Source organism: Dromiciops gliroides, chromosome 2 (assembly GCF_019393635.1).
Source record: "Dromiciops gliroides isolate mDroGli1 chromosome 2, mDroGli1.pri, whole genome shotgun sequence".
Classification (NCBI taxonomy): domain Eukaryota; kingdom Metazoa; phylum Chordata; class Mammalia; order Microbiotheria; family Microbiotheriidae; genus Dromiciops; species Dromiciops gliroides.
The window spans coordinates 380,767,054-380,785,772 of record NC_057862.1 but is presented as its reverse complement, the minus strand read 5'-3'; the positions used below and the strand labels follow the sequence as shown (position 1 = coordinate 380,785,772).

Here is an 18,719-nt window from a genome sequence, read left to right as displayed (position 1 = left end):
CTTCCACAAATTCTTTTTTTCTTGCCAACAATCACCATTTCCTTCCACCTTTCTTTACATGAAATAGTTTTAAGATCTTTTACTATCCTGACCATCTTCTTCTGGATGTGCTCCAGTTTGTAAATATTCCTCTTAAAATGTAGGACCTAGAATTACATAATAATTTCGGGAATGGTCTGGTATCACAAAAACAAACAAACCAACAAACAAAACCCTTTCTCAGTCAAAGTAATTTTCATGCTTTTTCTTTCTATCTGGACTCCTGCAGAAGGTTGTAGAGGATGAAATGAGATAATGGATAATGAAGCACTTTACAAATAGCACTTATTACCCTGAGTATCTATGATTATACCTACAAGGGTACTTCCCCATCAATACCAGTTCCAACTCTTTGACACCTTAGCAGAAAGTTTAAAGAGTTTACATGGGGGGCAGCTAGGTGACTCAGTGGATAAAGCACTGGCCCTGGATTCAGAAGGACCTGAGTTTAAATCCGGCCTCAGACACTTGACACTAGCTGTGTGACCATGAGTAAGTCACTTAACCCTCATTGCCCTGCAAAAAATAAAAAAAAAATAAAAATAAAAAAAAGAGTTTACATGGACTAATAAATATTTCTATCTAAAATTATACCTATATCTATATATGACTAAGATATATATGACTATGTGGCATAGCCTGGAAGTTCTGGAATCCATTCTGACTTCTAATGGAAACTAGCTGTGGGATCCTGGACAAATCATTTAAACTCTCAGAGACTCATTGCATAAAAGTTGTTGAATTAATAGAGGAAATTTCCTTATCAGGGAACTCCTAATAGCAATGAAATCACATCTGGGGATACATATACATATACCCAGTTACATATAGCTGTATATAACATATCCACATATAAATGCACATAGATAGCTATTTGTATAATAACATTAATAGCTAATATTTATATAGTACTTCTGTGTCAATTGTTTTGTAAATATCCCATTTGATTATCACAAAAACCCTGAGGGATATGCTTTTATCATCCTCATTTTACAGAATAGGACACCGAGGTAAATTGAGTTTAATTGACTTGTCCAGGATCACATAGCTAGTAAGTGTTTGAGCCTGAATTTGAATTCAGATCTTCTTTTTTCTTTTTTTTTTTTTTCAGGGCAATGAGGAATAAGTGACTTGCTCAGGATCACACAGATAGTCATGTGTCAAGTGCCAGATTGGAACTCAGGTCATCCTGAATCCACTGTGCCAACTAGCTGCCCCTCAGATATTCTTTACTCCAAGATCCATTACTCTTATGTGCCATATCCTTACCCCTAAGAAGATTTGCCTTTAGGTTGTCCCTTTACCAGAGATGGAGTTTCATTTCATCCTGTGAAGAAAATATAAATTGTATGGGAAACGTTGGATGTTTTGGAAATTTTTACAAAACACCCAAAAAGAGCTCCCTGGTCTTGCCATGTGGGAAAAAAAATTAAGGGCAGGGATTATTTTTTGGTTTTTTCTTTTATCTTCAGTGGCTTTCAGAGTGCCTGGTACATAGGAGATGCTTAATAAATGTTGATTGGCTGATAAATTAGTATTTGTTGGGAGACATTCCCATCAAGTGCTAATCCTGAAAAGATGCCCGAAGAATGTTCTCACCTAATGATAGGGTTGTTACATCTTTAATAAAAGAAAGCAGGGCAGCTAGGTGGCACAGTGGATAAAGCCCTGACCCTGGATTCAGGAGAACCTGAGTTCAAATCCGGCCTCAGACACTTGACACTTACGAGCTATGTGCCACTGGGTAAGTCACTTAACCCTCATTGTCCTGCCCCGCTCCCCCCCCCCCCAAAAAGCTATCCTCTCCTTGAGAGTAGCACACCTATTATTACCAGAGTTCCAGTCACTTTTTGGACATTGACCAGTGTAGGGTACCATGGCTTTAGCTGGATGGCCAGATCTCTATCACAAGGAAATATCTGACCTCCCATTCACCCAATTACATAAGGGAAAGTATGTGTACATGTGCATCTTTTAAGCACACTAGACTTAGAGACTTTCTTATCAATAGTTTCCTAGGGAGTTATACCTTGAATGTGGGATCCAAGACATATAGAATGGAATGTCCAAATAAGGAAGAGTCCAATGGGCTTCTCTCTCTCTCTCTTTTTTTTTTCTTTTTTTTTTACAGGGCAATGAGGGTTAAGTGACTTGCCCAGGGTCACATAGCTAGTAAGTGTCAAGTGTCTGAGGCTGAATTTGAACTCAGGTACTCCTGAATCCAGGGCTGGTGCTTTATCTACTGTGCCACCCAATGGGCTTCTCTTAAAGCATATTTAGTGTATCCTGGCCAAGCATGGGGAAATCACCCAACTTTTTGACCAATCAACCTCCTGTGCACTTGGCCCTATAGATCTGATTCCCACTTGCACAAAGAAGGCTTTCTGCCCAGTATGTTTATATAACTTACATATGTAAATATCAGGGAAGTTTGGGAAGGAGCTAGATTGGAATTCACATAATGTCTGCTGGCCTTCCCGGACACTGACACCCCACCCTTCTCCCCATAACTAAGTCTCCTTTAAATGAATTCTATCTCCTAAACCCCGGAGCTGCCAATGACTTTCTTCATTATCAAGTCGTTATCTCAGGGCTATGGGGGAGGTGTATACCTAAGCCCCAGTCTGTACTTAACAATTGGCATAGTGGGCAGAATACCATATCCAATAACCAGGAAGTTAAGCAATAAAGAAGGAGTGGTGGCCTGTACATGTAAGTGATTGCTAAAGGATGAAGTCATCTCTTCTAAATTCTACTTATGAATAAACGTTCTGGATGGGGCCAGTGGCCAGTCATCCTTAATATAGACCATAGGAATGGGTAGAGGTACACACCTGGACCAAGCTAAAGCAATCTTATCTCCCCCAGCTGCTGCCCCATCCTGGTGGAGCAGAATCAGAGGCTCACAGGAATCATTTCTCTGTAACACCATTCTCCTATTCTGCTCACTTTTATTTAATATCTGATAAAGAGTTTGCCCTTCTCCCCATCTAGGCCAACACTTCTACCCAAACTCTTTCTTTTTCTTTTTTTTTTAATCAAAGAAATTTGTAATTTTTTATTCACTGTGATGATTGCTGTGTATTTCCTTCCCTCCTATTTTCCCCATTTGTCCTCTTTCTCTCTCAACCCATTCCTCCTGAAAATTGTTTTGCTTCTGACATCTGTTTTCCCCGATCTACCCTCCCTTTTATCAGTGACACACTTTTCTTAACCCCTTCCTCTTTTACTTCCCTGTAGGGCAAGATAGATTCCTATACTCAACTGAGGGTGTGTTATTTGCTCTTTGATTCAATTCCTATGAGAGTGAGATTCAAGAATTCTCTGCCACCTCACCCAATCTTTGAAAAAGTTCTTTCATTCTTCTTTTATTTGAGGTAACTTGTCCCATTCTACAGTTTTCTTCCTTCTTCTACATTCCTCTATCTCACCCCTTAATTTAATTTAATTTTTTAATATCATCCCATCATAGTCAAACCAAACCAAAGCCTTCAGTTTATACATACTCTTTCTAACTGCCTTAATAATGATAAAGGTGAGGGGACAGCTAGGTGGCGCAGTGGATAGAGCACCGGCCCTGGAGTCAGGAGTACCTGAGTTCAAATTTGGCCTCAGACACTTAACACTTACTAGCTGTGTGACCTTGGGCAAGACACTTAACCCCAATGGTCTCACAAACAAAACAAAACAAAACAAAACAAAAAAATGATAAAGGTGGGGGCAGCTAGGTGGCGCAGTGGATAAAGCACTGGCCCTGGATTCAGGAGTACCTGAGTTCAAATTCGGCCTCAGACACTTGACACTTACTAGCTGTGTGACCCTGGGCAAGTCACTTAACCCCCATTGCCCCACCAAAAAAAAAAATGATAAAGGTATTTAGAAATTACAATTATCATCTTCTTATGTAAAAATAATAACAGTTTAATCTTATTGAATCACTTATAGTTTTTCTTTTCTGTTTACTTTTTCATGCTTCTCTTGAGTCTTTTATTTGAAAGTCAAATTTTTTATTCATCTCTGGTCTTTTGATAGGAATGCATATAAGTCCTCTATTTCATTAAATATCCTCTTTTTTTATCCTGAAATATTTTATTCAGTTTTACTGGGAATGTCATTCTTGGTTGTAATTCTAATTCCTTTGACCTGAGGAATATCAGATTTTAAGCCCGCCAGTCCTTTAATGTAGAAGCTGCTAAATTTCGTGCTATCCTGATTGTGGCTTTTTTTTTTTTTGGCTACTTGCAATATTTTCTCCTTAACCTGGGAGCTCTGAAATTTAGCTATATTTTTCTTCAGTGTTTTCATTTTGGGATATCTTTTAGAAGATTGTTTATCTTTGGATTCTTTTAAAAAAGTAAAAGCACTTTATTATTTTCCAGTTACATGTAGATACAGTTCTCAACATCTGTTTCTACAAGATTTCCAATTTCAAATTTTTCTCCCTTCTTCCCCTCTGTGCCCCCTCCCCCAGACAGCAGGCAATGCAATATAGGTCATATATATATATATATATATATATATATATATATATATATATATATATATCCAATAACATTAAACATATTTCTGCATCAATCATGTTATAAGGGAAGAATCAGAGCAAAAAGGAAAAACCTCAAAAAAGAAAAACAAAAGCACCAAAACCAAAAAAACCAGTATGGTTCAATCAGCATCCATATTCCATAGTTTCTTTTTCCCCATGGATTTGGAGAGCCTTCTCCATTATGAATCCTTTGGAACTTTCTTGTACCATTGTATTGGTGAGAAGAATCCAGTATCATCACAATGTTGATGATACTGTGCACAATGTTCTTCTGGCTCTGCTCATCTCACTCATCATCATTTCATGCAAGTCCTTCCAGGTTTTTCTGAACTCCTCCTGCTCCTCGTTTCTTACAGAACAATAGAATTCCATTACATTCATATACCACAACTTGTTCAGCCATTCTCCAATTGATGGGTATCCCCTCAATTACCAATTCCTTGCCACCACAAAAAAGAGCAGCTATAAATATTTTTGTGCATGTGGCTCCTTTCCCCCTTTTTATGATCTCTTTGGGAAAAAGATTGAGATTTTTTTGATTTATATTTTATCCTCTGGGTCTAGAATATCAGAGTAATTTTCCTTGATAATTTCTTAAAAGATGAAGTCTAGACTTTTTCATTGATCATGGCTTTCAGGTTGTCCACTAATTCTTTTTTCTTTTTTTCAGTACGAAGTCACTTTATTGGGATGTAAATAGTGGTAGTTTTTTGGTACAGATTATGAAAAGGTAAGGTAACCAAAATATGGATGAACTGAAAGACAGAAGGAGTGACACTCACAGTTCCCAGGTGTGGGAGAAGCCAGGTGTGGCTTAGCTCTCATTGTCACTGTTTCCAAGGGTGTGCTTGTCAAAACGATATTCTGCTATGCCAGAATCAGGGTCTCCCATTTTGTGCAGATTGATTATGTGATCACCTAGTTGTTTGATGGACTTTCCCTGTTTGTCCATGTAGTGGGTTTTGATGAAATCACATCAGTGAGGGTCATTTTTGTCAGTTGCCAGCTTGTGCAGTTGCAGTAATGACTGACAATTTTCCAAATGCACAGCATAGTCCACTGAGTTTAGTCCAATTTCCCAGTAATTGAGATCTGGTTTCTTGATGTCTTGCATGAAGATGCGGCCTCCACGTTGGTCCTGCAGTTTCACCAGCTCCTCAGCATGCTCCCACTCCTCATGGGACTTGTGTAGGAAATACAGGGCCACGTGATCTTGGTTGAAGTAGTAAGACATAGACAAGTAGATGTAGGAGGCATAGAGCTCTAGGTTGATCTGTAGGTTAATGGCAGCCCCAGAGTCCTGGTGGTAGTTCTGTTGCTCCTGAGAGGGAGATGAAGGCATTATGGCAGCAGAGATAGTGGAGGCTGCTTAGATGAGGAGGGAGGAGACAGCTGTGTAAGGGCTCTGGCTGAGGCTGGTGTTGGGGCAGAGTCAGCAGCAACAGCTTGGGGCGGGTGAGGCAGACAGCTGCTACTCCCAGGACAGAGAAATGTTGATTAGTGGAGGTGAAGGTGGAGAGGTGGCTAGGGTGATCTTGGCTGGGAATCAAGCAGTGGGTTCCATTCAAGTACTGTTGAAGCAGTAAATGACAGTGACTCCCCTTTCTGTGCTTCTCTAGACCACTAATTCTTAAACTATTTTCCCTCAATCTATTTCCAGGTCAATTGTTTTTCCAATGAGACATTTAGCAATTTCTTTTTTTTTTTTTTGATTTTGTTTTTATTTCTCCTTGATGCCTCATAGAGTCATCAGCTTTTACTTGTCCCATTATTTATGGAATTATTTTCTTCAGTGAGCTTTTGTGCTTTCTTTTTCATTTAGCCAATTCTACTTTCTAAGGAATTCTTTTCTTCAATGAATTTTTGTACATCTTTTACCATTTGGCCTATTATTTTTAAGGTATTATTTCCTTCAATATTTTTATACTTCTTTTACCAAACTGTTCACTTTCTTTTCCCTCATGATTTTCTTGCATCACTCATTTCTGTTCCAAAGTTTTCATTTGTCTGTCATATTTGATTGTAAATTTCTTTTTAGAATTTAATTTAATTTCTTCCAGGAATTCATTTTGCAAAAGAGATCAATTCTTTTTTCTTTTCTTTTCTTTCTTTCTTTCTTTCTTTCTTTTCTTTTTTTTTTTTTTGGTGAGGCCATTGTGGTTAAGTGACTTGCCCAGGGTCACACAGCTAGTAAGTGTTAAGTGTCTGAGGATGGATTTGAACTCAGGTCCTCCTGAATCCAGGGCTGGTGCTCTATCCATTGTGCCACCTAGTTGCCCCTGAGACCAATTCATTTTAATTTTTGAGGCTTTGTATGTAGTCATTTTGACTCAATTGCCTTCTTCTGAGTGTATGATTTGATCTTCCATGTCACCATAGTAAATTTCTGTGATCAGGTGCTTTTGTTGTTCTTGTTTGCTCATTTTCTAGCCTAATTATTGATGTTTAACTTGATGTTAACGTTGGCTCTGTGCCTGAGCTGGTGTGGTGGGGGGGACTTCCCCAAGTTTCAAGGTGTTCATGCTGCTGTTTTCAGAACTAGTTCTGGTCACTGCTTTCCTTGCCTGTGGTCTGGTCAATGAGCAACCATAAGCACTCTTTTCTGCTTTTATACTGTCACCAAGTTCCCTGCTTTACTGCAGATTTTGTTGTATTATGATAAGTTCTCCTTGCTCTGGGACTGTGACCCAGACCTGAGTACCATCAATACAACTGAATCTTGTACCAAGTGCCAGCAAAGAGTTCCCTTTAATCTCCTTCTGATGAGTTTTTTGACCACTTCCCCCGCCCCACCCATTACCATTGCTGGTAATGAAATCCTGAACCTGCTATTACTGATTCAGTCACCTGACCATATAAGTTGTCTTGGTAATAAGTTTAAAACAAAACTCCCCTAGCATTTACAGTGCTTCACAATCTCATTCCAGACTAATTTTCCATCCGTATTATATATCATTCACCTCTAGCACTACTTAGTCTAGCCAAATTGCCTTTTTTGTACTTTTTCTCTCAGGTTACTCCATCTCACTTTTTCTTGCCTTTGCACTCTCTGTCTCCCATGCCTAGAATGCATTTTGTTCTTACTTCCTCCTGTTAGACTCCTATTTTCCTTTTAAGTACCTCCTTCTGCATGATACTTTTTCTGGTCTCTCAGCTGCTAGTGGCTTTCCACCAAATTATTGTAGCCTGAATGAATATGGGAGGAATATGTCAGTGGAATATATGAAAATGAGGAATTATAAATACCTGCAAGTGAACAGCTTGGTTGTGAAAGACAGAACGACTCTTTCAGCAGATGAAAATTTCCTATTGTGTTTTCAAAATGGGAACAAGATGGAAGTGACACCCAACAGATATTTATTTATTCTTTTCCCCCTCTACACTGAACCACTAAGGAAGGAGAGGTGAGCTCATTTATGACATTTTGTTGAAGGCTTCAACCCATCAGTTTTTCCACATGAGATTGTTATCCCTCTCCCTTCCCCGCCCTCAACAAATGAAAGATCAAGTATTATAAAGTGACAATCTATAGGCATAAGCTGCATGTAGAGAAATATGGGACCTGCCAACCCTTCACACCCAGTCATGGAGTGCTATCTCTCTTCTCCCAGCCTCTCTGATGTTTTACCATCTTTCCCCACCTGCTCTCTCCACAACTCCACCTGGTAATAATCATTTGAGAGAGTTTAACTGAAGTACACAAGAGGAACCCTTTACTTCACATCTCCTCAAAGGTCTGGGGCACATTGGGATTTTATTACATCACAAATTAGAGAAGGAAAAGCTAATACACTTTATATATTTGTACAAAAGAAGAGGAAAAAGTCTTTGCTGTTCAACTCCTCATCGCAAATCTGTCACCTTAGTGAGTGGATTTTGAAATATCAGAAGTATTTACTGTCAGATTCAGCTCTGGAATAGAATAGCAAAGCTTGTGACTCCCCATTAGAGAACTGCATCAGACACCAAGATCGAGTTCTCAAGTAATATAGCACCAGGCCCTTCACAGGGCCATTGCTGCTCCATTAAGAAGAGCTGAAATAATGACATGTAGAGGGCAAGGAGGCATAAGCACTCATAAAATTGTGTCAGTCTTTTTTCCAAGCCTGAGAGACAGAACAGAATTCCTTGCAGGAAGTCATTGGATATTAGTTCTACTCTACAGATATCCAGCAATGGTATTTCCATTTGATATTTCACCCTAAAAATTTTCAGATGCTTGTAAGGCCTTGTAGTTTGATAAGCACCTCTTGAAGACTTCTGGTGATGGGAAATTCACTACCTCCCAAGGCAGCCTATTCTACTGTTGAATAACTCTAGTTGTCAGGAAGTTTCCCATACACTGAGCTGAAAAATTTTGTCCTACAACTTATAAACCATGCTTTTAGTTCTTGCCCTTTTGCCCAAGCAAAACTAATACTTCTTTCCCATTAAAGTCCTTCAAATTCTTGGGGACAATTGTAATACCCTAATTCCCCTTTGAAAAAGAAAAAAAAAAAACAACCCTCTCCTTTTCTCCTAATTAGACCTCTTCACTTCCTTCAACCAATCCTTATATAGTTCAGTTTCCAGTGCACTTTCCATACTAACACAGCCCTTCTGTTCCACTCTTCTTTTTTTTTTTTTTTTTTTTTTTTTTTTTTTTTTAGTGAGGCAATTGGGGTTAAGTGACTTGCCCAGGGTCACACAGCTAGTAAGTGTTAAGTGTCTGAGGCCAGATTTGAACCCAGGTACTCCTGACTCCAGGGCCAGTGCTCTATCCACTGCGCCACCTAGCTGCCCCCGTTCCACTCTTCTTAGTATCATTTCTAAAATGTTTCACCCATAGCTGAAAATAATACTCTAAATGTTCTCTGAGCAGTGCAGAGTGTATAGCATTACTATCAACTCCCTCATTCAGGAGACTACCTCTTTTAATGTGGCTTAATCTTAGACTTTTTTGACTATCATCTCCCACTGCTGACCCCTATTGAGCTTGTAGTACTTTAAAGTCCCTAGATTTTCTCCATTCAAACCTTTGTATCCTCACCCTCTGGCAGGTAGCCACTGTATGAGAGATCATCTCAGTCAGACTTGGCTTTTGTAGAAAGAACAGAGTTGGGGCAGTAGATTTTTTCATAAAGATGATTTCTGTGGGAAAAATAAGGTATCTGATATACTTGGAATAGTTCAATGAAATAAAATTTAAAAAGAAATTTCAAAAAACAAATAAAAAGAATCATTCAATCATACTGCTGAATGCTTACATCCTTATAAAACTTCCAAAAGTATATTTCTTGTTGAGTCCATATATTGATGCATTTATCCAACCAGGAAAGACTATGTTAATGTGGAAAAAAGAAAGGAAACAATAATTTATTGTTTACTATGTTTCAGGCATTGTGCCAAGAGCTTTAAGAATGTTGTATCATGGGTCACCCACCAGCTACAAATAGGGTGGCCCATTCTTGTGAGAATGACAATAAATGAGCCTTTGACACATCAACACTGCTGAGTTCCAGAAAATTATTGTTGGATTAATTTTCCTCACACCCAGGGATAGAATTTTGACAGAAATTTTGTTTCCTGTGGGAGCCACCTATGGTGAAGACCCTGGAGGACTTCGGCATCTGCACCTTATATGATAAGCTCAAGGACCAGAACCTACACCTGGCATCACAACTAAGCAAGCAGCAGAGTGATGCTCTTGCTTTTCACAAAGGAATTGACCAAGAGATCCAAGGGCTGAAAAAATTTCTGCAAGAACTGAACCATACTGAATGTCAAGACCTAGAGTAAGGAGTGGAGACCCCGAAAGTGCAAGCAAAGTCAAGGTGCAGAAAGGCCCTGAGCAAGGGGAAGAATGCCCAAGAAGCAGCATTATAGACATCCCAGAGAGAAAATGGCAGCATCATTTAGGGGGAAGTGAAGTATTCCCAAAGGAAACAGAATGAAGGCTGTGGTAAGTGGAAGAGTATTCCAAGGAGAAGCGAAGGAAGGAAAAGGTTGTTCAATTGGAGCTTAAAAAACAGATTTGAGGCTCTTCCTGAAGAGTAGGAAGCTGAATTCTGAGGGGAAAGAAGCTACTTGAGATCCCAGGAAAGAGGTAGCAAATCCACAGAAGCTATCAGTTGAGTGGTCATCCATTCAGGGGTAGAGAAAGATGAGAAGTAATATTTGGTGATTCAGGGGTATTTGGGCAGCTATTTGCTGACCTGATCAACATAGAGAAGTCTGTTGACTTCTCAGGGCATACATCCAAGACATGGCATGGGACATTACAAGACTTATCAAAATCAATGACAACTACCCCACTGTTTTTTAGTCATGTGGGACACAAATAACACTGCTACAAGGAACCTAAAAATGTATTGCCAATGACTATGGTGCTAGGGCAAGAGTGGGTTTTACTCATTAGGTTTACTCATTATGTTGAGTTTACTCAATTGAATGTTGTCTATTCAAGGAAAAAGATGTAAAAGAGAAAAATTATATTAGGAGGGAAGATACTATCTTTGAATGGGATTTCAACTTTTGAACTGTGGCTTAAAATGGGGGAGTAACAGGTTTCTGGCCAGCAATACAGTGTACCTAACAAAGGCTTGCAAAAATGATAAAAAAAAAAAGTGTTGTATAATTTTATCCTTAAAACAACTCTGAGAGGTGGATGTAATTAGTATCCCCATTTTGAAATTAAAGAAACTGAGGCCAACAGAGTTTAAATGCCTTAGGCCAGGACTGTACTCAAGTCATTCTAATTCCAGATTCAGTTCTTTATCTAGGTGATCTAGCAATTTCAGGCTTATTGTGAGATACTAGCCCAAATCAAGGCTTAATTCTTTTTTTTTTTTAGTGAGGCAATTGGGGTTAAGTGACTTGCCCAGGGTCATACCACTAGTAAGTGTTAAGTGTCTGAAGCCTGATTTGAACTCAGGTACTCCTGACTCCAGGGCCTGTGCTCTATCCACTGTGCCACCTAGCTGCCCCAAGCCTTACTTCTTATAGAATGGGATTGTTATGAAGACCAAATAAGATTATGTATAGAAAAGTTTTTGTACACCCTAAGGTACCATTTAAGGGCCAGCTGTTATAATCATCACAACCACCACTTTTAACACTACTCTCAGCATCTTCAGCATGATAAAAAGGTATATTTCCCCAATCCTGTATTTGTGATTGATTCTTTGAGTCAGTGTGAGTATTTACATTTATCTTTATTAAGTTTAACCATATTTCCTTAGGTTCATTGTTCTACACAGTTGAAAATTTCTTTTTTGTATCCTATCTCTGTTATTCAGTATGTTAGCTGTCTCTCCTAGATTTGTGTCATCTGAAAATTTATTAAACATAGCATCTATGCCTTCATCCAAAACATTTATAACAATATTGAGTAGAAGAGTTAAGTGCAGGTCCATGGGTATCTAATTGCCTCAAAGTTAAATTAGGATGAGAATCCCAGTCTTGTGACTTTTTGTTCTGTTTCATACTCTCCAAAACACATTGCCCTAGGGTCAAGGAATACAACTACTTGGAAAATTACGACAAATTCTTCTTAGACACTGAGAGATAGAGCAGTGTTTCTCTCAGGACACTGTGCCAAAGGATTGGTTTTCACATTTGTTTCCTCATTGCCATATAACTCTTTTTAATTTATCTTGTACTTTCTCACACATTATCTCTTTTAGTCCTCAAAGTTCTCCTATGAATATAGGCCTATTCCCAAAATGATTCTAGAAGGCACTTTATACTTAAGTAAAATATATTTGATATGGTTTAAAGGGTACGATGATGTTCCTCTCCACAATATATCTTTCTCACCTAGTTTTTGTGGAGCCTGAAATACATGCCCATGCAATCACTAAATGATCAATTACAGGATGTGAGAGCTGAAAGGAACCTTAGGAACTATCTTTTCATTTCCAAATAGTTTGTACTCCTTGGACTGGACTCCATCTTACTCCCTGTAAAACTTAACAGACAACTTATCATCCTTTGAAATTGCAACAGCTTTGGAACTAACTTCTTATCTTAGTCTCTTCTGTCTCTCTGATTGGAGGGCTGAAGGGTGGACCAAAGAACTCTTCCTAAAGCCTCCATTCAAAGAAAGTTCATAGATTAGTTCTTTTTTTCTTTTGTGGGGCAATGAGGGTTAAGTGACTTGCCCAGGGACACACAGCTACTAAATGTCAAGTATCTAAAGTCAGATTTGAACTCAGATCCTCCTTAATCCAGGGCCTGTGATTTATCCACTGTGCCCCCTAGCTCCCCCAGATTAATTCTTTATTTACTATCAACTTACACTTCTTGGAAAGGACTTGCCAATTCTCTATTCCTGTTACTTTCTTCCCCAGCTTCTCCTCATTTCCTAATTTCTTTTTTGTCTATCATATTACCCATTAGACTATAAGTTCCTTGAGGGCAAGGATTATCTTTCTTTTTCATCTTTTCATCACTAGAACTTAGCATAGTGTCTTGCACATAATAGACTTACAATAAATTTATATTTGTTGACTGACTCACTAACATCCAATAATCTCATCAAGCTCAGAACCATAGAACCTGAGTTCAAATCTTCATTCTATTCCTTACCCATGTGACTTTGGACAAGTCACTTAACCTTTCTAGTTCCAGGTTTCCTCAGTTATAAATCTAAGAGGATGATGTAGTATTTTGTTTATTTGTTTGTTTGTTTATTTATTTATTTATTTATTTAGGGCAATGAGGGTTAAGTGACTTGCCTAGGGTCACACAGCTAGTAAGTGTGAAGTGTCTGAAGCTGGCTTTGAACTCAGGTCCTACTGAATCCAGGGCCGGTGCTTTATCCACTGTGCCACCTAGCTGCCCCCTGTAGTCTTTTGATACTTTAGGCTAAGCAGGTGATTTGTACAAAGGCACATAACAAATTAATAGTTTTGTATTTCCCCGAGATCCTTTTAGTATGAGCTCGCCATACCTGAGCTTTTGGAATAACTAGGTATGTTTCTTTACATCTTTTAGGTCATTCTTCTTATAAATTTCCCTTCAGAGTTTTATTGATGTTTTTTGATTTTGCATCATATTCATTTCCAAATATATTTATCTCCTCTCTCTTACCCAATGACCTTTCCCTTTTAACAAGGATTTAAAAACAAAACACCACTCTAGCAAAAGGAACCAACACATTAACCATTTCTCATAAAGTATGCAACATTTGAGACAAATAGCTGACCTCCCTTACCCCACCACAGGCACACCTTTTCAATACAAAGATGAAGTCTTATTTCCTTATGTCGTCTTGATAGCCAAGCCCAGCCATTATAATACAGTATTCTGTTTTCTTTTAGCCATTGTAAAAATTGTTTTCTTGGTTCTGCTTACTTTATTCTAAATTAGATATATTTCTCCATATCTCTGAATTTCTCATATTGTTTCTTAGTGTGCAACAATATTCTAATTAACATTCATGTGCCACAATTTGTTTATTCCCTGATCAAGAGCATATACTTTATTTCCAGTTCTTTGCTATCATAAAAGTCTTGCTGTAAATATTTCGATGTATATGATACATTTATTTCTGTTATTGACTTTTTGGGGGTATATGCCCAGCAGTGAGATCTCTGACTCAAAAGACTTAGGCACATTTAGGTACTTTTACTCATAATCCCAAATTGTTTTCTGGAATTGCTGGAATAATTCACAACTCCTAGATTTATCCTTTATGTCAGTCTTTCATTTATTCCATTTTCCCTCCTCATTCTCCCTGTTCTCTCTGAAGCATCAGAAACTGTTGATCACCCACTCTACTTTGTAACTCCTTGTAGTTTCTGAAATTCCATGCCATATTGGTTTTCTTTGTCTCTGGTTGTCCCCTGTTTACTTCTGTAATGCCTTCTCTTCCTCCCATCTCTTAAAAGAAAACATTCACCAAGGGTTGTTTATCTCTACCAATCCATATACTTCCCATCCTTCAGGACTCAAATAAAAAGCAGTGGAATTGCTGGGTTTCCCAGAACCCCAGACCCAATCATTCAAATTCCTATTGCTGACATTCTAGCTGAATTGGTGGCTTAATAAATTCATCAAAGGTAATCTCCACAACTCTGAGGTTTCCTCATCTCCAGGAACCTCACAGGCCTTCATGAACACCACACATGAGCAAAGGAAATTAACTTTCAATCACTGGGCAGATAATTAAGCATTAGACTCCCTGGCCTTTCTCCCTCATGTTTATTAGATGCTGTTCATTAATCAGACATGAACCTGATGGGGTCTGTCACTGTCAGATGGTGAACATTTCATGAAAGACCTGGAAGTCTTTATTCCAGTTTCCCTCTCCCTCATGTATATTGCTGGTTTCAATGGAAACACAAACAAATAAACAATAAACGAACAAACAAAAAGACAAACAAAAAACTAGTGAGCACCAGGTCTCTCATGCTTGGTTCCCCTTGACTGGAAATCCATTTCCACCATGCCTAAGTATCTTTTCTCTTCAATCTGGTTTTAAAAAAAACCTGTTAGCTGGATACAGCTTACTTCATGATGCTTACCTTCTAACACTTGAAGCTGACTTAAAGACAGACAGACATAGACAGAGAGAGAGAGAGAGAGAGAGAGAGAGAGAGAGAGAGAGAGAGAGAGAGAGAAGCAGAATCACATAATGTTAAAATTGAAAGAAAAGCTCATCTTGTTGAACTTTCGATTCCATGCTGGGGTCCCTTCTGTCATATTCCTGGCTGATGAAAATCATGTGTCCTCTGCTTGAGCATCTTTCATGACAAAGAGATAGCTATTTGTTTTTGGTTGTTTTTTAGACTGGGTCTCCCTATCTCACGTGGGCTATAAGTATTATTATCTACACATGTCCTTTTCCCAGTGCTGGTTGGTATAGAAGCTTTTAAGCTGTTCCATTTTCAGACCTGGGCTGGCCTGCCCCTCCTTAGTTAGTTTGGTGGACCTTTACTTTGTAGGGTTCAAAATATTGGTTCTGGACATAGTGTGGATTCTCAGTGGGCTCACTTGGAATCCTGGAACTCAAGTGATCCACCAACTCCTATGACTATTTTTAGATTTTTGACCATCATAGTGGCCCTTTTGTGGACATACTTCAGTTCTCAAAGACATTCTTTTTTTTTTTTTTTTTTTTGGTGAGGCAATTGGGGTTAAGTGACTTGCCCAGGGTCACACAGCTAGTAAGTGTTAAGTGTCTGAGGCTGGACCCGAACTCAGGTCCTCCTGACTCCAGGGCCGGTGCTCTATCCACTGCGCCACCTAGCTGCCCCCCACAAAGACATTCTTAAAGCTTAAATTCCTAGTTCTTTTTTTTTCACATGAAGTAGTGTCCAACCATTGTTTTCTATGTCTCCTTTACTGACTTTTTCAACCTGTGTACCATGAACTTATCTACTTTGTTTCTTGGGCAATACGCACTGCTTATCACAAGGCCCATATTTAGATATAACCCACAATTTTAGCCTGTTAAAATTAGCTTCAGTCTTGATTCTTCCATCTAATTATCCCTGGAGAAAAGTAGCTGAGCTTTTATAACTCTAATAGTTTATAATGTGCCCATTCTGAAAGAGAGATGACCTGGAACTGGGGCCCTTCAAACAAGGCTTCTGGCCCTAGGGGGCACGGAGTGAGTGACTACTGGTGTAATGATATCGCCACCAAATTAGGAGTCTGGAGACCTAACTGCAGGTCCAATAATCCAATATGTATTTTTGCAGGGAGGGGCAAGGCAGAGGGATAACAACAACAGCAACAAAACTTATGGCCCTGTTTATTGAAATTCCTCCTTGATTGTCATAACTGAAAGTTTTTGCATCCATGTCACCTTGCTTTTTCCACTATCACTTACATTTTATTATGCTCATTTATATAAATGTTACATTATAAAATATAATTTTTTTGAGGGCAAAGACTGGCATTTGTTTTAATCCCTAAGCACTTGAAGGCTATCTACTGTGTAGATAGAACACTTGGCCAGGAGTCAGAAAGATTTGAGTTTAAATCTGGCCTCAGACACTTAATAGGTGTGAGACCCTGGGCAGGTCATTTAACCTCTTTTATCCTCGGTTTCTTCATCTATCATATGGGGCACATAATAGCACCTAACTCCTTGGGCTATTGTGCTGATACAATGAATATTATTTGTTAAGTACTTAGCACAGTGCCTGACATAGAGTAGGTTCTTAATAAATGCTTGCCCCTTGTATAGAGTAGGCATTTCATAACTATTTGTTGAATTTATTTAGAATTTTAATGTTTGAAAAAAATTAGATGCATGATAACATTTGGTTGTCATAAAAAATATGGAAAGTAAATATTATGAAGTATTACTGGTGAAGGAACTGAGGCTCAAAAAAGTGAAGGGAACAAACTAATAGATGTCAGATCTGAGTCTTGAATTTTGGTCTTCTGACTCCAAACCCAATATAATTTAAAAAATTTTTCACTACATCACTCTTCTCAAAGTACTAGTATTAATTATTTCATAAGGCTAATGTGAGGATCAAAGGAGATTAAGGATTGGAATGTATTTTCAAAATGATGTGTTCCATATAAGACAATAATAAAACTCTATTAATAATAATTATAGCAATAAAAATAATGCTTCTTCCTGGAACATGCATTTGACAATGCTCCATCCATTGACAAGATGATCTCCTGGACAGAAGAGGAGGAGAGCAGGAAAAGGGCCACTTTTTTCCAGGCAGGAGGTTAGATTCTTTTTCTTGCAAGACAGCACTGAGGGGAGGGAGGAAGAATGCGACTGGCAAAAGAGTTTGTTTTCTTGGCTGAGAGAGGGGCCCCTGGGGGGATTCCCAGCGAGGCATCTCCTTTCCTTTTATTGGAGTTTTGGGCTGGTGCTATAAACCCTCAGAATGAGTTGAGATCATTAGGGAAGCTCGACTGATCACTGATGAAAAAATATAACAATTAAAACCAGAGGCCTAGAAGTGGAATGGAGGGGACAGGCGGGGCACCAATACCGGGGAGGAGAAGGGATGGCAGTGACTCAGTACTTAATAGCAAATCCTAACAATGGCGCAGAGTCCAGGACTAATTAGTAGTTTCTAAAAGGAGATCATGGGATAGCAGTAGAGTCAAATATACATATTGAGTGGTTTATTGCCTTATTATTTTATTTTATTTTATTTTTTGCAGGGCAATGAGGGCTAAGTGACTTGCCCAGGGTCAAACAGCTAGTAAGAGTCAAGTGTCTGATACTGGATTTGAACTCAGGTCCTCCTGAATCCAGGGCTAGTGTTTTATCCACTGCGCCACCTAGCTGCCCTGCCTTATTATTTCTATGGAGAGAGGAAACTTCCAGACTCATCATGTGTGTAGGTAGAGGAGGTTAGTATGAACTCAGATTCTGAGAAAATCTATCCCCTCATCCTGCCCCCCCCCAGTCCCCAGCCTGGCCTGGTGTTTGAAATTGATTACTGATTTTGTTGTTGTTGTTGCTGTTATTGTTTGGTTCTTTAAACTGTGTCTGACACTTTGTGTTTTTCTTCATGAATATACTGTGGTGCTTTGCCATTTTCATCTCCACAGATGAGCAAACTAAGAAAAACTAGGTTAAGTGACTTGCCCAGGGTGACACAGCCAATAAATGTCTGAGGCCAGATTTGAAATAAGGAAGATGAGTCATTCTGACTCCAGGTCTGGCACTTAATCCACTGTACCACCTACCTGCCCAGTTCTTTGATTCCATTTGAAGACTTATATTTCTAGTAGTGACATATTCAAATATGAATTTTAGATGAAGGTATTTCAACAAGTCACTATCAGTTGTTAATACCTTAAGAATTCTTCATCAGATAAATCATTAACATCTCAGTGAGGATTAGTTTATCAGATCAATTATTATTGACCATTAAGCATATTAGTGGATAATGCTTTATGAGATAAGCCATTATCAACTATTAACACCTTAGTCTATTTAGTATAACAGATGAGCCTTTCTAAGTCAAGAATACTGCAGGGGTAATTAGTTTATCAGATAAACCACTATCAGCCCTTAAATTCCTTTGTGGGGATTAGTCTATTGGATAAACTAAAATCAGTCACTAATGTCTAGGAGAAAGGATATGTATTGGAGAAGCCATCCTCAGATATTAACACCTTAGAGGATATCCTTGGCAGATAATCCACTATTTGCCACTGAACA

At 38.6% G+C, this 18,719-nt stretch overlaps 1 protein-coding gene across 1 annotated transcript; it reads right to left on the bottom strand.

Moving 5' to 3' along the window:
• Window positions 1–5,558: 5,558 nt before the first annotated feature.
• LOC122738931 (ferritin heavy chain-like) lies at window positions 5,559–5,924 on the bottom strand. The gene has a single exon (XM_043980805.1). It carries the CDS (start codon window positions 5,922–5,924, stop codon window positions 5,559–5,561), a length of 366 nt encoding a protein of 121 aa, XP_043836740.1.
• Between the last annotated feature and the right edge of the window lie 12,795 nt (window positions 5,925–18,719).